Source organism: Calliphora vicina, chromosome 1 (genome assembly GCF_958450345.1).
Source record: "Calliphora vicina chromosome 1, idCalVici1.1, whole genome shotgun sequence".
NCBI classification, from domain to species: Eukaryota; Metazoa; Arthropoda; class Insecta; order Diptera; family Calliphoridae; genus Calliphora; species Calliphora vicina.
This window is the reverse complement of record NC_088780.1, coordinates 165,556,663-165,583,530: the sequence shown is the minus strand read 5'-3', so window position 1 is coordinate 165,583,530 and position 26,868 is coordinate 165,556,663. Positions and strand designations below refer to the sequence as shown.

At 31.4% G+C, this 26,868-nt stretch overlaps 1 protein-coding gene across 1 annotated transcript; it reads left to right on the top strand.

The window, feature by feature from the left end:
- On the top strand, positions 1 to 26,594 carry E5 (empty spiracles homeobox protein E5). The gene is made up of 3 exons (XM_065504066.1): positions 1 to 1,072; positions 20,190 to 20,347; positions 26,094 to 26,594. The coding sequence occupies exons 1-3, from the start codon at positions 1 to 3 to the stop codon at positions 26,592 to 26,594; spliced, it is 1,731 nt and encodes a 576-aa protein (XP_065360138.1).
- The last annotated feature ends 274 nt before the right edge of the window (positions 26,595 to 26,868 follow it).

Below are 26,868 nucleotides of genomic sequence, written 5' to 3'. Positions count from 1 at the left end.
ATGCTGCCTTTGGTGCCGATTAATCCTTTCGCTGTAGCTCACAAAATAACAAATCCGTCGGCCAATGCAGCAGCAGCCAAAACCAATACCATTACCTCCACTACCAACACAAACTCGAGCTCAAACACTAAACCCAAACTAGCGTTTAGTATAGATGCGCTAGTGGGCGGTGGTGGGGGAGGAGGAAACGTAAAAGATAGCTTCCGTAATGTGGAATATGGTCCCCCACACAATTCAGCCATACTCCCTAATCTAGAGCCCCTTAAGAGAACCTGTACAAGTCCAGTAAGATTCTCCAGCGATAGTGGCTTGTCTGTGGTGGAACCTTTAGAATTAAGAAATTCTATTAGGGATATTAAATCAAGCATATCACCCACATCTTCTCAACATCGACAATCACCTGTGATATCCTCCAGCCAAGAATCGGACCATCTAACACCCACCCATGAACTTAACACTTCGCCTTTGCGTGAACACACCCAATCACCCACACCAAATGATCTTGCACCAGCTGCCAGCAGTCGATCGACTACTCCGCTACATTCTCCACGTGAAACACAAGATGAGCAGAGAAAATTTATAACACAACTGCCCCCGGGCTTAGTAAGACCCTTTCCTTTACCTGCTCCTGCCAATATGCCACTAATAAGACCCCTACATAGTCCCCAAGATTCACCACTCATTAATCATCCCCCTTCCACCAGTTTACTACCACCTCCTCCCAATAATCCAGCACTACCTGGCGCCGCCACCTCAAATCCCCATTTATTGGCGGCCCAATTCCAAATGGCTGCAGTATTGGCCCATCATCAACAGCAACAACAGCAGCAGCAGCAACAACAACATAATCCAGCTGGTTCAAACATACCACCGCCACCACCTCATGCAGGTGGCCCAGCACCACCACCCCATCTACCACCTCATCTCATGCACACCCATCATTTGGGTATATTTCCACCTCATGGACCGCACCATCCGCCGTTTGGTAATCCCCATCTGATCAGGGATACTTACCCCTTGTATCCCTGGCTTTTAAGTCGTCACGGTCGCATATTCTCACATCGTTTTCCAGGTAAAAATACAAAACAATAAAAACTAAATTCTAAATGATAAGCAACATTAACGTATTTATGTTTGTCTGTCTGTCTGTCGGAATATAGACAAACCCAACCCAGTTTTTACATAATGTTCGGAAATTAATTACATTTTAATTAAATTGTTTAAGCGTCATTATAAAAATGTTTTCTCTGAGTACATAATAATAGATAATACTACACCTAACAAATAAACAGCCAAAGAGATGTTGTTCATCACTTTAGCCTAGAAAAAACACAAAAAACGTTACAATAATTGCCTTCAGTTTTCGGTTAGATAAATTTACTTATTCACATGTGTGTTCAGTGTTTGAAAACTATTGTTGTTTTGTTATGCTAATTGGTAATATGATATAAGTAATTGTCTAGATAAGTAACTTGAATTTCCAGATTGACAAAATATTTAAAAAGAAATGGAAAAATTTTAATTTTTCGAATCAAAAATGTTCCGCAAATATTGGTACAAACATATTTGAAACTTTATCAGGAATTGTTCAGTAATGGAATTTGGTATCACAAACTGAAGGAGTGTTGTTGTGTTTGTTATTCAATATCGATATTCCCCAAATAATAAATAGTATTTACTTGACAGTAAATAAATTTTCTATATCCAAAGAGTTCATCACTAGTATCTTAGAAAACATTAGACATTACGTTGCACGACAAACATTGATAACTTAAATAATACAAACTTGTTTACAACTATATAACTTCATGTCATGCATTAGCCTAACTTAGCATTCGCCAATCAATATTCGGTCTAATCGAAACTAATGCTCTAGGGCTTGTTTCTGCTATATTTTTAGGTTTTTTATTTTTTTATATCAAAAAAGATGGATTGATTTTGTCATTCCGTTTGTAACATATCGAAATATTGGTTGTATAACCAAAATGTAAATATATTCTGGGTCTTCATTTTTGTCTGTCTGTAGCAAACACGATAGGGCTTTCCACAAATAATCTCTGTTGATAAGGTTTGTTTGATATTGAAAATATCGGTCCATGACTTTATCCAGCCTAATTTTAACCGAACACTGACTGAAATTCAACTTTGTTCTACATATTGATCTTCTAATGTCGGCAGAGTATATGGCCCATAACACTATGCAACAAATGAAGACTTTTGGAAAAACACAAGATCATGACAGTATAGGTTCGACTCTACTACCAAAGGGTAGTAAAACCCTATACTCAGTTTGTCCATTTTGGTGACCGATTTTTTTTTATGGGCCCCCAAAGTTTCTGAAAATCAGTGGGGCCTCTAAAAAAGGTGTAATCAGTTTTTGGTTAACAGCTAATTCAGACTTTGTGATACGGCTCAACTTTATATGCCAATAATATAGCTAAGAATCCGCCAAACAAATTTTTTTTAAAATTTTTTACCAAAAAATAGCTTTTTCGTGCACTTTTGTTGAAAAAATATAGGAAGAAACATTTTTTACTTTTTTTAGAATAACTTCCTGGGACTTCTAATTTTTCAATAACAATATTTAGCAAAGTTGTAGCTACGGTAAAGTTGAACAACTCTTGTGAACATATCAATGCAATCCGAACATATCTAGGCATTCTAAATAGCTGTCAAAAATCACTTTGTAGCATACAAATTTTATTTTTTTACTATTTTTTGACTCTAAAACAAAAATAGTTTGTTAAAAATTTATGTTCGAGTGTATACTTCTCTATTGTGCTGGAATAACGAAGAATGGGCAAATCATTATCGGTATGATCCGGGCGCATCACTTTATCCAATCTTGATCACGCAAGACCGGCTTGATGCAAGTTATGAAAAACCATTAAAATTTTTGAAAGTGGGCATGGTATGTGAAGCTTCTGAAGAGTAAATGAAAGCTTTTTATATAAGTTTTTGATATCGGTGGAAACCTTATGACTTGTAGATTGACATTTTAGTGAAATGAATTAATTTTGTGTTTTTTCGGACGTATTTTACCCTAAAAACTAACGATATTATAAAATGGTGATATTCCATTAAGAAAAATAAAAACTTTGAATTAATGTAAAATTTGAACAGTTACAGACATCACAATAAAATTTGGAAGTAATATAGATCTAAATGTTCTTAAGTCAATGGCATCACTAATGTTGCCATTCTTTGTTCTCAAACATCGAAATTCCTAAAACGGGGAAAATGTGTTCCAAAAACTGAGTTTTTTTTAGAAAATAGCCCACTTTGACGTTATTTACAGTATGATAGTAAAAACTTTTTGCATGTGTATAAAAAATATATAGGGCTATACAAATATGATGAATTTTTGAGGATCGGTGCTTTGCGTTTTAGAATTTTTTACTCAAACCTAAAATTTTGTTTCAAAATTGGCCAAGTTTGGATAGGGCTGGGGGCTACAATGTCTGCTTAAGTTAGTCAAATTTTACTTTATACGTTTTTGCATTAAGTTCTCTTTCCAGATCATAGAAAAGTGTATATAGCCACGAAGAAAATTAGTTAATTAAAATATGGAGATTTTTTGGGAAAAAACTTAAAAAAAACACGCATACAAATTCGATATATGTATATAAAAAGATGCTTCAACTTTGGATGCGTGTAACTTTTTATAGGGACGAAATAATTATTATCAGGTTTGTTTTATTTTCTTTAGAATTATATCGCAAATATACGTCATATATTAAAAACAAATTTCGACCTTTCGTAGGCCCATAATATATAAAATACAAAAAAAAGATCGAGCAAACTTTAAAAAAAAAAATTAAACCTATAATAGTATAATATGAATATAATAGTATAATATCCATTGATCCATCAGTATACTAATGAAATATAACTAATAAATTAGAAAACCTAAAAAAGGTTGGACCAACATTGAACAATCAAGTATAGATATTCTTTTAAAGCGTTCGTAAAATTATAGGACAATTTATTCGAAAAAAAATTTCTGGTTTTATGTATAATTTATAGTAAAAAATTCCCGGGAATGAAATGATTTTTTAATTTCCTCCCGGGAAAGGAAAAAGTCCCGGAAATTAGGAACCCTAATTTACTCCCATATTCATAAACAAATTTGTATGTAATTTTCGTTTTATAAAGATAAAATTAAAATTTGATTATTTTTTTTATTTGTATTTATGGATACAAAAAAATCCTTACAGACTAGAAACATAAAACTAATTTTAACATTTATACACAGAAAAATCAGATCCGTAATTGCAACCGAATTTGTTGCCAATCGAATGATTCGGTTACACTCAAAGCATTTTTCGGTTCTGTCAACAGATAGTCAGTTGATAATGAAGAATTTCGGTTAAAGCAATCAAACTTTTGCTACCCCTTCTAAAGTTTTGTAGCCACAACTGTAAAATACGTCGACTAAGGTAGAATCATTCGATTGGAAACAAATTCGATTGCTATCACGAATCTGTTTTCTCTGTGTATTATGAATAAGAACTTTAGATTGTTGATCTGGATCTAAATTTAAATCTGACATACGGTTGGCTACCGAATCGAAGCTATTAAATAGTAACGGTAGTTTGACTTATTTCGGTAAAAGTATTTTAAAGTTAACAGTAATTTTGGTCTGACTAAAATGATTAATAAAGTTTATAAAAAAAGAAGCTACACCACTGAAAAATTATAAAATTTTTTTCTTCAAAATAAAGCGAAATAAATTTTAAAATGTACAAATTTCTAAAAAAAAATATTGCAAACTAAATAGCATATATTGTAGTTCATTTGTTCATTTAGCTTTTATTGTATTGTTACGTTTTAACCATTTCAAAACGTTGGTTTATTTCCTTTAAATAAACCGGATACTTTTGGTTGCAAATAAAAGCCGTTTAGTAGTTTGAAAATTGTAACAACTCTTTATTTATTTAAAATGTACAACAACCACAGAATTAAATAGTCACTCAATGTTTTTTATACACTTTTATAAATTCGCAGAAATACAGACACACTTTATAATGTACACGAATTCACTTGAAAAATACAGCACACTTTAAGGCACTCAGTTGATGTTTACTCGAAAAGCGTCTCTGATAAACTCACTAACGACTGCAATCTCTGCCATCTGCACTCTAGGTTGCTCTTTAACTGTCAAAGCTCGTAAATTCTAGAGCTTTCTTATACATACGCCATCTGCGGTGTACTTTCTACAATGTTCTTTAACTGAATATTCGAATTCGAATATACGGTCGAAGCAAACAGCCTTGCCATACTTACGATAAATAGTCAACTGAAATAGCCCACAGATATGTTACAGTTTGAGAGGCACTGCTATTTGAAAGCATTATGCAAATTTTAAATCAGCCGTTAAAATCGTTATATTTGAATTCAAGTACAATTTCGTAACAGTATATTTTAATTTATTGGGTTTTATTCAGAGATGTTTGGAAGAACTAATACATACATTATATGACTAACAATATAAAGTCATTATTTTTACTAGAAAAAAAATAATAGAAACGGGTAAAAGAATTAAATTTTTAGAGTCACATTTTTTATTTTTTGTGGAATTCATCCTTATTTTTCGGGCCGAAGCCCTCCAGTTTCCATTTGAGCATTCCTTAAAGGTGATCTATTGGGTTAATTTCCAGTGCGAAGGCCATGCCATAAGCGGTACCTTATTGACAGCAAATCAGTCCTTTGCCAATTTTGAGGTGTGTTTCGGATCATTGTCCTGCTGAAACTCCCACCTCAAGGGCATCTCTTCCTCAGCAAATGAAAGCATTATGCTTTGCAATATATTTACGTAGTCCAGGGCGCGCATTTTGTTCTTAATCCAATATATTGGACGGCTGTAGTTACATTTTTATATGATTGCGGTAACAATAAAATGGTAAAGTTACGATGCACATGATTGTAGCAATCTATATATGATTGCAGTAAATAAGTATTTTTATGGATATCATAATCTGAGAACAACATATGTTTGCGACAATCATGTTAATCTTAATCTTATTATGGTTACCACAATCATATACATAAATAATTACAGTGACTATGATATTGTCACTTTTATAGGTCACTTTTATATAAATTGTTAGAACTACAACCGGTCACTGTAACTTTAGAACTAGTCACGTTAAAAAGTTTTGTGAATGAAAGGTTTTAGGATTTTCATTTAATTATAATTAAACTAATATTTACACGAGAATGTGCATCATATATTATAAAACAATTTAACATAATTATAAATGAAACCACGTATAAATAACGTAATGTTTATATTTGTGTTTATAAATGAGTTCAAGTATGTTTTTACGCACATCTAACTTTTCTGTAAAAAAACACTTCATTTTCTAGCTGCTGCTCATCTTTTTTTAATTTTTTTTTTGCTTTTGTTAGAGTATTTTGTATTTTTTTTGCTGTTCATGCTCTTCATATCACAAGGCAATTCGAGCAAGCACTAATGCATTTTTAATTGAGGTTTTATACTCTATTTTGTGGCTGCCAGTACGCCACGCCAAAGATACAATAACAATAAAAACAACAATACAAAAAAAACACACTAGAACGCAACACAAGGTGTATTTATTGCGTTTTATACGTTCGTTTGTTAATTTTTGTTCTTTTTAGATCTTTTTGTGGCTGGTTAGTTGGTTGTTTGGCTGTTACGTGTTTGTATTTTGGTTTAAACTTTATCATTTATTATTATTATTATTTTTATAAGTTTTATTTGTTTTTGTTGTGTGTGTTGTGCACATTTTTAACTAGATGATAATGTTTATTACGTTTAAATTATTATTATAACATCAGTCACATCAAATTAGTAGTTGTTCCTCATTGAAGAGTTAAACGTTGATGAATGTGTATTTTCCATTAATTAACAAAGAACACTGGAAATTACCACTGCCAGAGTCTTAGAACAGCAAATATATAATTATTTTTTGAAATAGGGGAGATACTTTCAAAGAAAAATAATAATTTAACTGATAGTTAAACTGAATATAGGTATGATTGAGAGATCTATTGAATATTTATTGATTTGTAAGTTCCTTCTTAAAAGAGTTATCTGTTTCTAATAAAGGGCGTTTTAACGTTGCAGCTGATTTAAAATTGATATATTTTAGGAAAATATCATTAATTATATTTAGCAATATTTGAACCCTTTTTAAGAAGAAACTAAGACCAGTAGGCGTCTCCGTTTTTTAAGGTGTTTTTCTAATAATGGAATAAAATTTAGTTAGTTATACAAAAATTCTTTAATTTGTGCTTAAAATTTTAACAATATATTAACAGACTTTGTCGAAACAAGGGCCTGATTCAGAAACACTCAACAATTATTTGTAAACTGAGTGATTTACATATAAAAATTTCAACATAATTTTCCGGTCGTGTTTCTGTATCATACTAATTCAAAATCATTTGCCCAATTCGCAATTGGTGTCGTATCGTTGTATGTCGTAATTTTTTTTATTAATGTTTTGTTTTTGTTTCGAAAAATTTGTTTGAAAAATATTTATGACATACAATGCTACAACACTGCGACATCAATTGTGAATTTGGCAATTATGTTTTAACTTTAAAACGTTGCAATATTTTCGATTTTTACAAAATTCGACTGTCACAATGTCCTGACTTAACAATTCACAACAAGTTTCGTGAATATGAATTCTTCAATATTATATTTGAGCATTAACAAACTTCTACCAACGGTCCTTTGTCATTTTGATGCCCTTAGAATTGTACGATTTCTTGTTAGAACAAAATTTCTAAATTACTAACATTTCACATTTAGAAATAAAGTCCCTGGAATTCAGGTTATCATAATGACGTTGGATACATGCTTTCTATCAATAGACCGATGCTTTGTCATGATGAAAAATTTTGGTTTTTTTATTTCACAATTTAAATTAAATTAGCTCTGTTCTTTTACTTTCCCAGTCTGGCTTGCCAGTCTTGGGGATTTTTCCCCAAAGATGGAGATTTTGTAAGGTTTTTGGGGTCAGATAATTTCGTTTGTGGACTGAGGTTTTTATTGGGGATATTTAAAAATATTTCGGGGATTTTAAGGTTGTTTTATTGTCGATAATAGCAATAAGTTACCACACAGAAAAAATTATATTTCAATTCAAACATTTATCCCATATTGAACTGGTTTCAATTATTTTATAATTGAAGTATTCATGTGCTAAAAAACAAAATTTTCTGATATTTTCTATAGAATTTTGAGTTTTGAATTTGATAATTTTGAATAATTGAATATACAATTTTCGTTACTGGTTGAACTTTAAATACAAAAATTATCTATTCAATAATTTTTGTATTTAAAATTCAACCAAAGTTTGTCGGATTTTATATATTCAGATCAATAAAAATTGTGATGGTAATTTGGAATTTACAATAGATTATTGTCAACTGTATTTATGCTAAATGATTGTTTAAAAAAGATACCACTACTAATTTTATATAAGATTTGAAACGATGTGCTACGAGATATTATAACAATTAATTAGCACATTTATTGCCGATTTATTTTTTTTTTAATTTTTGTTTTCCTTGTTCCCAGTAAATACTTGCAACGAGATAGTAAAGTAAAATTTCTCTCTCAAATACTCAAAAATAGGAAAAAGTAAATGGAACACTTTACCAGTAAAAAATAAAAATCGTATTTGACTACAAAATTCAAAGATCTGAATCCAAAATTATTCATTATTAAAGATTGTTGTTTTATTGACTACAAATTATGTAATTTTTTGTATTTTTTTTTTGTTTTTTTACAGTCGATAAAAAATTAATCAAGTCAAATAAAATAAAAAGAATCGGACAATTTTTGAATTGCATTAGCTAGACTATCCCCTTTAAATGGTCTTTCTTTAAGTGCTTCCTATATTTAAATTTAAATAAAACAAAGTGTGTGTGAGATATCATCGACATTTTTTATTAGTTTGAATCGATGCCATTATGTATGACAGAGGCCGCCGTGGCTTTGCTATGTAACGCGCACCCGAAATTTTAAATTTTCCATGACTCTGGCACATCTTTGAGGATTATTCGCATGACCTATGACTTAAGAAAACCCCACAAGAAAAAGTTTCTTGGTAGTCAGTTCACATCTCCTCAACCATGCCCTGAATTGTCCAAATGAGCATGAGCTGTGTATCGCAGTCCGGTTGAAACCAAATGTCATCCTATTCAGATCAATTCGACATCGTTCTCAAACAAATATGGACAGATGAGGCAGTCAGCTCAAAATTCACACCAAACAGTGACTTTAAAGTGAACATTTTTCTTTGTTGACGTACCCATTCATCCACAGTTTCAATAGTGTGGCTGCCTCCGCGAATTCTGCTAAGCCGATTTTTCCAATATCTTTGCAACGTTTTATGCCCATATCTAACGAATGGCCCAGATCATATTCGTCTTAAGGATATGTATTGAATCTGATTTCGTTCAGTTATTTACAGCTAAAAGTGAAAAATAAAGTTTTAATTTTAGACCATGTTACAGCTCCACCCACTTTACATTGGGAACTCCACCTCCAAATCTTGTTCACTATTACAAAATACAGAAAGCTTTAATTTGCAATATTTTTAAACCCTCCGCCTTCGTGAGAAGGGTTTATATAACTTTGTCATTCCGTTTGTAATTTCCACAATATAATTTTCCTACTCTATAAAGTATATATTCTGGATCCTTATAGATAGCGGAGCCAATTAAGCCATGTCCGTCTGTCTGTTGAAATCAACTTTCCGAAGCCCCCAAAATAACTTACATACACGATTCAAGCATCGAGAAAATCGGTCCACAAATGGCTGAGTTATAAGGAAAAAACCAGGACAACCTCGATTTTTTACCTATATCAGGATTACTAAGTCATTAATATAGACAATATGGATATCTAATGATTTCAAAGACCTTTGCAACGACGTCTATAAGGTGGACCTACAATGGGTAAAAATCGGAAAAAATATTTTTTAACCCGAATTTTTTTTTCGCTAAATAATAAAAAAAAATTTAAAAAAAAAATTCGAAATTTTTTTTTCCAAAAAATTAAAAAACCAACTTTGAAAAAAAATGTTGTTTACCTAAAAATATTTAAAATTTTTATATTGAAGTATAATTTGGTGAAAGGTATATAAGATTCGGCACAGCCGAATATTCCTCTCTTACTTGTTATACCCTACACCACCATAGTGGGGAGGGTATTATGCATTTGTGCAGATGTTTGTAACGCCCAAAAATATTAGTCTAACACCCACCTTAAAGTATAGCGATCGACTTAGAATCACTTTCTGAGTCGATTAAACGATGTCCGTCCGTCTGGTCGGCTGGCTGGCTGTCCATATAAACCTTGTGCGCAGAGTACATGTCGCAATTTTGAAGATATTTCGATCAAATTTGGTACATATTACTTTTTCGACCCAAGGACCAAGCCTATTGAAACTGGCTGAAATCGGTCCATTATTTCACCTAGCCCCCATACAAATGACCTTCCGAAATTGTACTTTATCGGTCATAAATGTTTAATTTATAAATGTATCTCCACAAATTGAGCTCCAAATAAGTTTTATATATACAAAATTCATGTCACCAAATTTTGTTACGATTGGTCCATAATTAGTCATAGCTCCCATATAAACCCGCTTCCGAAAATCACTTTAACGTGCATAAATCGCTTGAAAATATTGGTATACTCACAAAATTCAACATAAATAACTTTCATATAACATAAATCACATGACCTAATGTTGATCGGTCCATAATTGGCTATAGCTCCCATATAAGACCCACTTCCGAAAATCACTCACGAATATAAATTATTGATATTTTAAAAGAAAAATATTTTTACTCATTTACTTGGTGTAGGGTATTATATGGTCGGGCTTGACCGACCTTACTTTCATACTTGTTTTATATTGTGTTTGTTTCAGTTGATATTTCATACCTTGTTGGACAGCAACGTTTGAATTTAGAACAAGTTTTTTTTATTTAATTAGAATTAGAATAGAATTTTCTTCTTTCCTCCTCAGTTTCTGAAATTTGTATTTATTTATTGAAAGTCATGTAATTTGTAATTGTAATGTGAATAAAAGCGACGGAAAAATTAGTATCGACTATTTTAAATGTACTAGTCTTGTGACATATGAAATAGGACATACCAATTCACAGGTCCAATTGTGTTTATCAATGAATTGTAAAATTTCTTGACCAGTTTATTACTATCCAAAACATGCTTTTTGATGTTCCCTGACCTGTCACAGATTAAGATATTTATGTCAATTTATCCCTTAACTTTGAAACTAGTTACGTGACAAGTTTTGTGTTAGTTTCCTCTCCCTAGGAAATAAACCCGAATTGGCACTAATATTGTCCTCGATATATGCAAGAACAAACAATTTCCCATAAAGTTAACGATAAATATGGACATTAGTGTTATATTTTTAAAACAAAATAACTTATGTTACATATTTAAAATACCTGAATAACTATTTATTTATAAAACACTTATATTCAAATGAAATTATATTCGATTGCACTTAAAACTTAAAAATACTAATCGCATTTATATGTGTACAATAAAAGATAATTTTCTAAATGAATTTAATATCTTAAATAAGCCTTCAAACATCCTTTTAGAAAATGCTATTGTTTAAATTAAGAATACAACACGCAACTCTCCTCATCAAAAACCCTTTTCAAATAAATTATACCAAGAATAAATATAATGAACTATTAAATGATGTAAATGTTAATTAACAATGAATAAATTCATATGAATGTGTGTAATTCCAGGAATAGTTAAATTTCAACTTAATTACAACTGATATATAAAAAAAAAAACTATAATAATATACAAACAATTATAAAACGAAACTAAATGAGAAAGAAACATTTTGAAATTATAAATTACGATTAGAATATAAGAATAAAGTAATAATATTCCCAAAGGTGTCGGTTAAATCGGATTAACATAAATATGAAAACAACAACAACAATAAATTGTTAGAAAACAAGGTGTAGGATATAGAACATCATGCACACATTTGAAAGTACTCATAATAATAATAATATTAAAATGATTTTATTTCATTTCACTTTATTTTATAAACATGTTGTATATTGATATTCAAGTTGAAAAACACTCATATGAACAAATAAATAAACCTTAAAAAAGGTTCGTTCAATTTAACTTTAACTGACTCTGCCACAAAAACTCTTCTTCCAGCGGCGCAAAACAATGAAACGCCTTTTTATTCAACAATCGATCTTCTTCTGCTGGCGCAAATGCACGGCAGGGTCTCAACGCAGTCGCAAAGAGATCTAAAAGCATTGGTTTCGGGGGTTACTACTCACACCAAACAACTAATAATTCCAAGAATTATTATTAAATACCTTTAAAAAAAAACAACAGAAGAACAGAATCTTAAAAAAAAAGAACTAAAGAGAAATGATGTTTAGCGGTGATGACGGTAGTCAATCAAATAAGTCAAGAATCAGCCATATCAAATAATACTGAATTAATTATAATGAAGTAGGTGATGCCTCTTTTTTAATCTTGTAGAAACTGAAGCTAATTATTATTATTTTTCAATTTGATTTTAAATAATAATTTAACTGTCATGTAAAATATCAGAGATGCAAACAATAACACTAGAACATGTGTTAGGGCCAATAAATTTAAATGTTTATCAGGAAAATGGAAGAGTTTAAGAAAAACATTTGTTTATATAAAAAATCATTTAACAGATAAGTTTAAATTGAGTACAGATAATTCATAAATTTAGTAACACAACTGATTCGAAAAGAAATCACATTTATATTTAGCTAAAACTAAAGAATTAATTTAAAACATTTTTCATCATGACAACACTCGGCCACATGTTGCAATACCTGTTAAAAAGTATTTAGAATGAAGTATTTGGGTAGTAGACTGTGCCCCGTCCGACTACTGTTTGTTTCGATCGATGCAGAATCCCACTCTGGGATACGCTTCACTTTGAAACAGAGTATCCAATATTTTCTTGATTCATTATTGGCCTCAAAAGATGACCAGTTCTTTTGGCTCGGAATGCATATACTTTAGAGCATTGGTAGGCAAAAAGAGGCATTTAATTTGTGTGCTCTTTTGGGTAAAAAATAAAATATCCACAACAACATCAAGAAACTCAATGAATTGTGTGTATTTTTACGCTCTATTACGCTCTTTTTTTACATTCGGGTTGTTTGACGAAAATCATTGTAACCTGAACAATATGAACTCCTACCATGGCTTTAAAGTGTCCCTTAGAATTAAATTTTTTGAAATGTTGAAACGCTACCCGCTGACTTTCGTAATGACATAAAATACCACCAAACAAATTTATAGCTTGTTCTAATAAGGGCAACCCGTGCCGACTTTCGATTTAGTTTTGAGGTGCATTTACAAAGGGGAAAAAATTAAATTTTTTCAGTTTTTTTAAAATGTTTGCCATTAAATAATTACTTTTGCAATTCAATTTAAAATAATCGAAATGTGTAAGTAATTGTCTTTCTAATAAGATATAAAAGACAAAAATTGGTTAAAAAATGTTAAAGTTATTAAAAAATCGCTAGGCCATTAACTTGTCTCAGGCCACTAGAACAAGAAATGTAGGAACAAAATTAACATATTTTGAGAAATATTAAAAAAAAATTTATTCTTACTTATAATATATCCATATTTACTTGTATATGAGTTTTTATCTTCATAGGATACAGTTAACCTATTCGCAGGTATAACCAAAAAAAATATTTTTTAATGGCAGTTTCAAAACTCCAATTTCAAATTTTTAAAAATTTTGTTAAACAAATTTCAGAATTTTTTTGATCATCACATGAGGATTTATTAACAACATAATAGGGAATACAAATATGAAAAAAGTATATCAATAGCTCCTAGAGTTTTTCCGTACCTGCGATATAAATTTTCCGATTTTCGAGAAAAACTAATTTTTTGGCCATATTTTGGCGAATGAGCCCAATTTCCTTACTGTTATTAATTTTAAGTAAAATCTGTTCAGACTACTATACTTCAGGTAATTTTAAATATAGTCTGAAAGTTTTCCTAAAATCGGAAAACGTTTACCCTTAAATCGTGAAGGTCAAAGGTCAAATTTTTCAATATTTGGAATTTCTAATGGAAAGATAGTGAAATATTATATATTTTTGGGCCGACTTTGATGAAACTTAAGAAAAATATAAAATGAAATCTAGTATTTGTATAAATTATGGTCCCAATTTAAAAAAAAAAAAATTAAGTAAAATTGTGAATTTTTTTCCATGATAACTCAAAATTTTGGGAAAACCAGCGAATTCACTTAATTGTGAATAAATTCGAAAAGAATACATTGATTTTTATGAACGGTATCTCATTTTATTCCTATTACATGTGGTTTAGTGATAAAGCAATAAATATGAATAATTTCTACCGTTTTCGATTTTTCATGATTTTTTTAAAACAAAAAATTTGCTATTTTCACGTAAAAAAAATATTTTTTTGCTTCAATTTGTTATTATAACTCCGAAACTACTGAGCCGATTAAAACGCAATATATAATTGAAAATTTGTACATAACATGGGGAAAATGTTTTCAATTTTATGTATATCAAACAAAATGAGTGAATTCACTTAATTGTGAATAAATTCGAAAGGAATCATTCGATTTTTATGAGCGATATCTCATTTTGTTGCTATTATATATGGCTTTGCGATAAAGCAACAAATCTGAACAATTTCTACCATTTTCGATTTTTCATGATTTTTTTAAAACAAAAATATTTGTTATTTTCACGTAAAAAATATATTTTTTGCTTCAATTTGTTATTATACCTCCGAAACTACTGAACCGATTAAAACGCATATATAAATGGATTGAAGGTTATGTAAATTTCAACTTTTTTGAGTTCACTTTAATTACATAGCATTAACACTTTTTGAGTTATCATTATGTGGAGAAACGTCTAACAAAATTTATAATTTTACTTAAACATTTCTTTTAAAAAAATCTATCCATAGTGGTTAGTCAAGCCTTTTTTTGCTGTTGACCTGTATAATCCAAGAGTTTTCCAAATTACCATCTACTGTCCGGCTGTTTAAAATAAAGTCGGCATTAGGGTTTTTAATTTCCCGACCTTTTTTGATTCCCTGGAATCGGTAAAATTTGTCTCTATATACCCGGCTATTCCCGAAATATATAATAATACTGTAAACTATGGATATTATAGCAAAATTTCATATACAAACTTAGTATTATAGACATTATATATAGAACTTCCGAGTAATTAATTTAATTTGAGCTTAATTCACTAAAATCTTAATCCGTAATTAAAAAATGACAGCCTTTCATTTCATAAATCCATTCCCAATATCTAATTCTTTAGCTTCCTTCAAAGGCTTTATTTAAATTGAATTAATTAAGTTAATTAATAACAGAATTTATTCAAACTTTGAATGATTAAATTTTTGTTGATTCAAATCTACTACAAATTGAGTTAAAATGTTTTTTCTTCATTCAGTTTTGTTTAACTTTTAATCATTTTCAAAATAAATTAAAAAAAAATTTCATAATCCTTTTAGTGAAAGGAATGAATTCAATACATTTAACTGAATAGTTAAGTGATACAATTTATGTTGATATCGAAATTTTCCAAATTATTGGATTCAAAGGTGAATTTTTATAATACAACATCTGTAAAACACACTCATTATAAAGCTGACATTGTTACCAAGGACTATTTGCTGTGTTTCCTTTCAAGACCAAAATCAATTCTATACTTGAAAATACCAAATGGTAAGCCGCCATCAAAAGTAGAGGACTTTGTTCTATTAGAATTTTGTGGTATAATTCACACTGGTCCATCTTGGCATTGAAGATTATTCACCTTTATTTCTAGATCGTGCAGCTTTTCATAGGCATTTTTAAATGTTCATTCGAAAAACCCCAAATAAATAATAATAATAACAATAAGTGGTATATTTTTGCCGAGATATAAACGAAAAATTGTAAAAAATAAACTTTTCACTTTTTTTTAAAACAAAATAGAGTTCTAACATGTTCTCTTTGTAGTTTCGTCAGTTTTTAATTCCCGAAATCCCGACTAAAATCCCGGGAAACGGGTAGTGAAAAATTGGCAAAATTCCCGAGAAATTTGTCCCGGGAATTCCCGGGATAAAAACCCTAGTCGGCATATAAAATGTATTGATGAATAGATCTTCACAAGTTATGCCAGTTTAGTTCAAAATATCAAACATCATTTTGAAAGAGAGTGTTGATTGAATAAGATTGCAAATATTGAATTTTGAGCATTCATTGTAAATGTATTGCGCAAGACGTAGCCACTTTCATATTACCATTCAACTATGCCAAAATCCAGAATTTTTTCTATTAATCATACCCTTCACATGTTTGTTATTCCATTTGTAATTTCTACATTTTTAATTTTTCATAAAGTATTTACATATGTATATTCTGGATCGTTGTAGATAGAGAAATCGATATAGTCATGTCCGGCTGTCTGCTGAAATCAATTTTCCGACATGATGACATGGTCCATACTTCAATATATCAGCTATAGTCATGGTTCGCGAATTTAAATAGTAACCGAACGTTTGGGATAATTGGCCCACAAATGGGATATAAGAAAAACTACGACTACTTCATAGACAATATGGATATCTAATGATAGACATTTCATAGATCTTTCCAACGATGTAATGTCGGGATGAAAATGGGTGAAAATCGGGAAACACGAAGTTTACTCAGTGAGAACAGATTGTCATCAATCTCACCTTGCATTCTATGTATTGTAGTATATTGTATTCAATAGCTTGTAGTCTCAAATTGAACACGCCTTCTATTACTTAATTTAATAAATTAAAATCTAAAAATATTTAAATATCAAACGAAATTAAACCCTATTACAACTATTCTTTGCCAACCCTAACTCCAAACAAAAATATAATTCAATTTGTGATCTCAGGTTTTTTTTTGACGTTTTTGCAAATCAGCAGCAAATGAATTTGATTTCGGTTCAATTGTTGTACCACACGAAAAAAATCTATAAAAAAAATACGCAACAATCAGCACTTACGTGCCACAATCTGTAACACCCAATGTACCACCATCACAGTCTACTGGCTATATTTAAAATGCCCAGACAAATGTAACAATGGAATGATCTCTGGTCTGGTTAAGAAGTGTGTTTGTTCATAAATATGTTTTCTTTTTTTTCTTTTCTTATTTTTTTGCTTTCATATTTTGTGTTTCTTTAGTTTTTTGCCATATTTAAACAATGGATTTTGGTTGTGTTGTTAGTTTTGCATTCTATATTCTTCATATTTATGCCTACAACGAGAGTATATCACGATTTATAATGTTTCTTAGGGTTTTATCAAAAAATGTTGCAATGTACACTGGAAGAAAATGAAGATGAAAGGGAATGAATAAATTTTCTTGAATAAATTTAAATATTTTCTAAAATATTTGCAATAATATTCAATTAATGATGATCAGACCAATTAAATTAAGGAGTCAGTATTTCCATAACTAAAACCAAACAGAACACAAATCAGTTGTCAAATTAAATTGAGTGGCAATAAACAAATTGTTGGTTTGTTAACGTCGCAGTTCATAATTGATCTAGCAAAGTACATACTCGGTCGTAACTCGAAACTACATAAACTAGAGTAAAACATTGAAACATTGTTATTCTCATAAGATCACTCGATCATATTTCCGATATATTAAAACCAATATATTGGGTGAATGACTTAAAAATGCGGGATTTTTTTTTAAATTTTTGGCTTTTGTTTTAAACCATTTGTACAATAAAAATTTATTCAAAGTATTGGAGCTATGATATTTTCCCATTTTATGGATTCTGAACCAAAAGAACTGTTCATCTTTTGAGACCAAGAAAGTCAATTTCGGATACTCTGTTCTGAGCGTATCCCAGAGAGAGCGGTCTACATTAATCGAAAGAAATAGTTGTCGGACGGAGCAAGGTTTGGGCTTTAAGGCGGGTGAAGCAAAACTTCCCAACCACTTCTTTCTAAATAGTTTTTAACAGGTATTACAACATGTGGGCGATCGTTGTCATGATGGAATATTACGGTTTCATGTCTGGCCGCATATTCTGGATGTTTTTCGGCCAGTGCTCGCTTCAAACGAATCAGTTGCGTTTGATAGATAGGACCCTTTTGCTCCCACCAAATACAGATCATTACCTTATCGCCATAGATATTTGGCTTTGATGTCGTTTCGGTTGGCAGAGCTTCACGATCTCTCGTAATGGATACATTTTTCATCGCAAGTAATGATTCGGTGCGAAAATGATTTTCTTTTATAGCGTTCAAACAAACATCATTTCGGATATGCAAGATCGCCTTTCAAGGTCCCACGGCTTCAATTCGTATGGTACCCAATTTCCATGCTTTTGGATGAAACCTGCTGCTTGAATAACTCCCAATGATTTGGCAAGCTCTTGTGAGTTTGACAACAATCTTCATGGAGTTAAGATTGATTTTTGGTCTTCAAACTTGTATGGCTGGCCTGGGCGATCTTTGTCTTTTGTTTTTAAAGAAACAAACATAAACTGCGAAGCGTTTTGCTTGTGTGGAGATACTTCCAGAGTCTTTGGCGGGAATCGAACCCACAACCCTCAGATTAATTGTCCAGCACACTATCGACTTGTCTGTCGGGACATCGTGTCAAAATCCCCACTGCTGAACCGAACAAACCATCTTTCGCACGATGAAACCGATGGAACACATTGAGCAATCGATGTACTTCAGCGGCACTTTTTTCAAATTAAAGAAGTAAAGCAAAACTTCCCGCATATAACCATCAATGATCTCGAAATATATCTAAATTTAATATTAATTAGTTGCATTTTCTTAGAAACTCTGCAGAAATCCAATTTGCGCCAGTTGTAGCCCTTTGAATATAGTTCTTGATATCGGCTTTGCGAATGATACAGGGGTTTAAAGGATAATAAAGATGGCATCTTAGGATATATTTATTTAGTTTGACTAAATATTTATTCAATCATAATATGCAAATGTAATGTAAATTTTTTCGCTCAGTGTTTCTATGTAACGAAAACAGCGCTTAGGATTTCAATATTTTTTTTTTAGATTTTTTTTCTTCTCGTTTAAGAAGAAAAGAAAATTTCAATTGAGCGGATATTTGTATACTGATAAGACACATTAAAAAGTCAACCCGGCTACTGTTTGTTTGTGCTTATTTGCCGCATATTTTTCCTTTTCTTCTTTGAGACCATTGGCATTGATGATGTTTGTCGATTGGTTGATTGAAAATTCTAGGAAACCATTCATTGCTGCCTTTAACAAGGAGCTATATGGAATGCTCATGAGAATAATAAATATTGTGCAAACAATCAACGGATGCAAATAAGCAACGAGACACACAAAAACACAAAAAAAAACTACAATAATAATTTGTAAACATTTCGATTAAAAAGCATTTCTTTTAGACATTATTCGCGCAGCATGATCAAATAATTGTTTAACAAATGGATAAATAATGAGGCATACTTACATGGTTTATGCAGTTTTGTGGTGAAAAATATTAATTGATTTCAGTTTAAAAGTGTCGGAGATTTATCTGAAATGGAAAATACAAAACACAGATATTAATTATTTTACATTTACTTATTAAACAGTTAAAAGTTGAATAAATATGCTTAGTTATGGCGTACACTTTTGTTTTAACAAAATTTGTTGCTTAAAATCAGGGCAACATTTTGAAAATGTTGCCCTTTTGCACAAAAAAACATTATTTTTTAAAGATTACATTAAAAATAATTCAATATTTTTAGTATTATTAGTAATACTCAGCTGTTGTTTTTTATTAATTCCTTTTTCATCTATTAAGATTGATTTATTACTCCAAAATCCATCAAAATTGTTTACTTCGTTTACCACCTTATAAGCCTAATACGTAAACACCGCTTATTTATTATGTCATTTAAACTGAATTATATACCGACATGATTATGACATAAACTGATGTCTGTTATTCTCCTTCGTAGGAGTAAATCTTGATTTTATTTTTTAAGATTTCTCTAGTTGTTGCTATCATAAAAACCATTTAAAAATTAATTAATTCAAAGTAGTACTTCTTCTTTATCTTTCGTTTTAGGTTTCCTCTTGCAGCCATTTCGCAAACCCAAACGTGTACGAACTGCATTCTCACCCACGCAACTGTTGAAATTGGAACATGCATTCGAAGAGAATCACTATGTGGTTGGAGCTGAACGCAAGCAGTTGGCACAAAATCTAAGTCTAACAGAAACTCAGGTAAATTTGCAATTATTTCAAAAATAGAAATAAATGTGTTTAAAAAAATAGTATGTAGTTATAATAAATTTAAAAGTGTTCATTAAATTGAATAATTCTAAACTACATAAAATTCAATAAACCAATTAATAGCTCACTTTACTACATACTAAAATATTTAAAAGCCCAAATTGGCATATCTTGGGCACGCAAAATACAATAGAAAAAATAATATAGAAAATTTTAGCCGTCGGTTATAACAGTTGTCATAAAATGCCGTCGGCCCATATCATAGATTTTAAATATTTCCTTTAATAATGTTGATTTAAGTTCCCTTGTAAGAATGAGCTAGACGGGTTAATCCGTCTATCGTACATTATTACCCTACTTTGGGTCCCGGCGTACAGAGACTACCATGACTCGAAGGACCAACTATCCAGTGGGGGTTTCTAGTAAAATGACATAAAATAAATATTGCAATGTTGCAAGTAAAATGAGGAACGCATTAATAAAATACAAATTCTTGTACTAGAGGACCTATATGAAGTGTCAGGATTGGACCGTGTGACCTAAATGATAAAGTACTTATTACCATAGCGAAATATAAATAGAGCGGAAACTCTTCTCTCAAATATCTAACCTAAGTGGTCAGAACGTTTTAGTAAAAAATACTATGTGTAAACAAAAGGAACAGTCGTAAGTATAATTTGTTCAAGTAATTTTTTGTTTGAGTTTTTTTTTCTAGATTCCGTTCTATGTATATTTCTCTATGCTTATTACTACACCATTTCCAATTGTATTTCAGAAGTTTCTAATTGTATTTCAGAAAATTCCAATTGAAGTTCAGAAATTTCCAATTATATTTCAGAATTTTCTAATTGAAGTTCAGAAGTTTCCAAATATATTTCAGAAAATTCTAATAGCTATACCAATGGAAATTTCTGAAATACAAATAGAAAATTTTAAAATACAAATAGGAATTTCTGAAATACAATTGGAAAATTCTGAAATACAATTGTAAACTTTTTAAGAATAAATTATAACTTCTGAAATACAAATGGAAATTTCTGAAATACAATTAGAAAATTCTGATATAAATGGAAATTTCTGAACTTCAATTGGAAATTTCTGAAATTCAATTGGAATTTTCTGAAATACAATTAGAAACTTCTGAAATACAATTGGAAATGGTGTAGTAGCTAGTCTTGATCTAGTACCTTAATTTCATTGAGTGGTGAGGCCTTAAATATAAAAACCCAGTTCAATAGGCTCTAGAGATGAGCGATATTTCCATACCTGTGATTTAATCATTGTGATTGAAAAATCACTGGTAAAAATAGTTACTGAATATTGCAAGTAACAGGTACATTTAAGACGTTCTTTTATATTTTTCAACATTCACTGGTAACGTTTTTGAAAAATCACTGGAACAACTGTAATATGTAACAGGTACTTTTAATATCGTCCTTTCACATTATTCAACATACTGTTAAATGTCGTTCTTTTATATTTTTCAACATTCATTGGTAACGTTTTTAAAAAATAACTGGTAAAAAATGGAGAAAGTAACAGGTACTTTTAATGTCGTTCTTTTATATTTTTCAACATTCACTGGTAACAACAGTTACTGTCTATTTTTAGGCGCATAATTTTATTTATACATAAATGCATGAAAATCCGCTACATATATCTCCAAAACAGTGTATAAAATATAATGTTAAGTACCATATCAGTTAGTTCTCTTAAAATTATGTTGCATTTGCTTAATTCTGTTATTTTCCTATGTTTTTTTAACAGACGTTTTTAAATCAGAAAATATTAGTTTTTGGTTAACATACGAGCAGATTTAAGAATGAAAATACATAATATATAATATATTCTTCTTAACAAAATTGTTATTTCGCTTAACATAGACAAAACGTTATCACGGTCACTGTTTAAAAGAACAGTGATTTATAAATCACGTTCACTGTGAACGACGTTCTTCAAAAATCACGGGATCGCTCATCTCTAATAGGCTCTACTAAATTACTTGGGTGCTTCGATGTACCACATGAACCAAACTGACTTCACGGAATATCGACGACTTGTTCAAACACTTATACACTAGCGACACATTATTATTTATTACATTTAATTTCTTTATTGAAAATGCCTTAACTTCCTAGTATTCAAATCTTATAACTAAAATTAATACTATTTCATCTCAGTTGAGAGCCTTGAATGGACAAATGGGCCTCAAATAAGCCCATGATCAGCTGTATGATTTCTTGTATCCCTCACGAATTTTTCTCATTCTAAATACTTCTTAACAGGTATTGCAACATGTGGCCTAGCATTGTCATGATGGAATATTACGGTTTCATGTATGGGCGCATATTCTGGTCGGTTTTCGGCAATGCTCGCTGCAAATGAATCAGTTGTGTTCAGTATAGGTTCCTTGTGGTGGTCTGGCCAGATTTCAGCAGCTCATAATAGGACCCTTTGGGTGCCACCAAATACAGAGCATTAACTTATCGCCATGGATATTTGGCTTTGGTTTCGATTCGCCTGGTTGGCCGGTCTTCACATACGATCTCTTACGCTTCTGGTTATTGTAATGGATCCAGTTTTCATCTCAAGTAATGATTCAGTGCAAAAATGATTTTCTTTTATAGCGTACAAAATCGTCTTTCAAGGTCTCTCAGCTTCAATTTGTATGGTACCCAATTTCCCTGCTTTTGATGATTCCTGCTGCTTGCAAACATTTTGAATTTGCTGCTTGAGTAGCTCCCAATGATTCTGCAAGCTCTTATTGAGTTTGACAACAATTTTCATGGAGTAATGCCACCAATTCAAACTTTTTTGGCTGGCCTGGGCGGTATTTGTCTCCCGCGTGAAACACACCGATGAAACACATTCACCATAAGCTTTGGTGGCACTTTTTATACCCTACACCACCATAGTGGGAAGGGTATATTGGTTAGTGCTGATGTTTGTAACGTGCTAAAATATTGTCCCAACACACACCTTAAATTATACCAATCTGCTCAGAATCACTTTCTGAGTCGATTAAACCTTGTAATCAAAGTACAGGCCGCAATTTCAATGATAATTCAACTAAATTTGGAGCAAGCTTTCCTTTTGTCTCAAGGACGGAGCCTATTGAATTTCGTTAGAATCGGTCCATCGGTATCCCCCATACGATTGCCCAATTTGAAAATAATTAAGCTCTAATAAATATCTTATTTATATTGCTATCCAAACCAAATTCAGCACAAATAAGTTTTATATAAGCTTAACTGGCACCACCAAATTTTGTGATGATCGGTCCATAAATAGTCATAGCTCCCATATAAGGTCCACTTTCGAAAATCACTTTAAACAGCATTAATCTCTTAAAAACAATGTTGGTATTCCAATAAAATTTAACACAAATAAGCTGTATATATACAAAAGTCATTACAACAAATTTTGTGATGATCGGTCCATAATTAGTCAAAGCTCCCATAAAAAGCCCACTTCGGAAAATCATTTTTACGAGTATAGATTTCTTTAAAATTTTGGTATTCAAATAAAATTTAACACAAATAAGCTTCATATATAAAGAAGACATACCACCTAATTTTGAAAGAAAACTGCTGTTCTCAGTGTAGGGTATCATATGGTCGGGCTTGTCTATACTTTCTTACTTGTTTTTAATTAAAGAAGTAAAGCAAAACTTCCTGCATATGACGCTTTGTTGGCACAAAATACGACATTTCCGAAGCAAAAAAAATTTGTTGTTTACACTAAAATTGACCAATATGTACCCTTCAAAATTACATATAAGATACGCCATATATTGTAAATCCTGCATTTTTTTAGTATTACACCTAATAATAGAAGAGCAGAGTATGTTTTTAATCGATAAACTCAAGATCTACAGCACCAAATCGGGCAAATACGAGTATTTGTACGCCACTCTATAGGCGTGCAAATGTCACGTACGATGATATAGATTTGCCCATATGCCTATTAGTCATTCCCAGATTATCCTGCAACCACTCCTGCTGATCTAAGTTTATAAAATTCCAAATTCTACTTGCTCATGCAATTTCATTTATAGATTTTTGGTAATTATTCGAACTTTTTATTTTATATAATTTGAAAGTAAATTTTTTAATTAGGCTTAAGTTCATTTTTATTATAATTTATTTGTAATAATTCAAAGAATATCACTGAATACTAAAATTATATGAAAAAGTGTTTCTGTAAAGTTTTGTTTTTATGCTGTGGTTTTACATTATAGTCAATTATACCTTTACGACTGATCCGATTTGACTTGAAATTTGAAGGATATTTAGATCCTTAAGTGCAGAGTAGGTTAGGTTAGGTTATAAAGGCAGCTAGTTATCAACCAGCTCACTTGGGTCCATTAAATTGGTCCCTTTGTGTTACCCTAAGGATCATGCTCAGGGCCTCAAGAGGTCCTTCACATGTCAGAAATGGGTTCAATGCCGAACCTATCAAGCAATGCCTGGTGAGCACTGATATCAGAGCTCGTAGCCTAGCCCGAGGTAGCCCCGTGAGGGACATTGACCTATGATGGTCAAATACGGGCCAAGTGAGTCTCGATATAGAGCAATTTGTCAAATTAGGCCATCTGAGCTGAGCAGACTCAAATAATTTACGCTGTATGTGCAGAGTAGTACCATAAATAATTTTTTTAGAAGGTATGTGTCATAAAACTATAAAAAGGAAATATGGGTAAATGTGGAACCAAGTCACTATATAATAAGTCCTAGAAACTCCAATTCATTTATTGTCTTAATTTTGCTCTTCTAAATTAATAAAAAAATCTCAAAATTACTCAAAGATTGGTCATTGCTGATCTCCCTTAATTACACCACACTGCAAAAAAGGAGGCGGCATAAAACCCATATTTAACTCCATTCACATACCTGTTTAACTCAATGGTATCAGTTCCATCAATAAATACCCATAAAATAATGGCAAATTTAGATTTTAAACCCCCCCATACAGTGCATTCTCATCAATTTATTGTGCGAACAACAAACAAACATTATCATCACAGTTCTCTAGTAGTCATCAGAACAGAAGTAGGCAGAGGAGAGTGAAGTAAATGTTCTTGCCAACCGTTAAGTGATTGCATGTCAACTGGTCGTTAACTGGGCTTAAGTGGCTTGAATTATTAGGTTTAGCATAGTAGTTTCTACCCCTTTTTCCCTTCTTAAGTAAAACCGTTTTGCTTCATAAGGGATGGATAAAAATTTGCCAAACAGTCATGAAATGACTCCTGACACCCTTTAATGCCTTATGCTTAGTTCAACTGCCACCAAAGAATATGTCAGCCTGCTTGCCTGGCTGTGTGTTTAGAATGACTGGTATGTCGGTTTTAATGGGGTGTAAGAGAGAGTGTGTGTTTCGGTGGAAGGTAAAATATGTTAAATTGGTAGAAAATTACAGTTGCCCAATATAGGTAAACGCCTGTTAAATATCACGTTACGTTACCATTATTAAGTGAGAATTTACATGGCAATATTTCACATACTCTAAAGCACAACTCCAGCCAGCACTCTTCATGTTCAGCAACATTAGCCGTAAATTGTTTAAAAGTTTAGTTTATTAGGTGGGGCATTAAGCTAAAATTTAAAGCCTTTGAAATACATATATGTATTATGCCCAAGCAACTAATGAGAGCTATTTAAAAAAATATCGTAGTTTATCATAAAATCTCTCACACTAACTGCTTTTCTTCTTACATATTTATTTTTTCTTCAACTAGGTTAAAGTGTGGTTTCAAAATCGTCGCACCAAACACAAGCGCATGCAACAAGAGGGCGACAGTGATTCGAAAAGTCAAAAGGGCAGTCAATCTGGTGATAATGAGGGCAAAAATGACAGCAGTCAAACTAGTTTCGAAGATCAAGATGACCTGGAGATGGCCGATGGTGAGGTGGATGATGAGGAGGAAGATGAAGTCATTGATATGGATGACTATGATGACCATGAAATGGATGCGGAGGAAAGGAAGCGTATGACAGAACATTTTCAAGAAATGCAAAATCGTCATTTTGCTCACAGTCAAATGTTTCAGCAACAGAGTCAACAGCATCAACAGTTTTTGCAGCAACATTTCTTGCAACAACAACAGCAACATCAGCAGCAGCAACAGCAATTGTATGCACAAAGTGAACATCTGCGACAGCAGCAGCAACAACAACAGCAATTGCAACAAACTCAAGAGCGCCAACAGCAGCCACAAACGCCTGCACCAAAACACTAGCCACTTAAATAGAATATTTTAACGAAATAAAATCTTTAAATTCTAGGCAAATTTTATAATTAAATTATTAAGGGTATTCACACAGCATGCACGTACATTCAATATTAGCAATATTGAGTCTTTAATAACTATAAGACTAAATGAATACCCATCATTTTTCTTAGGATCATCTTCATAATTTTTAACTTTAATTTGTAAGAATTTTAATAATTTAAACATATTCATTCATGTACAATTTAACAATAACAAATATGTATGTACGTATCTCTTATAG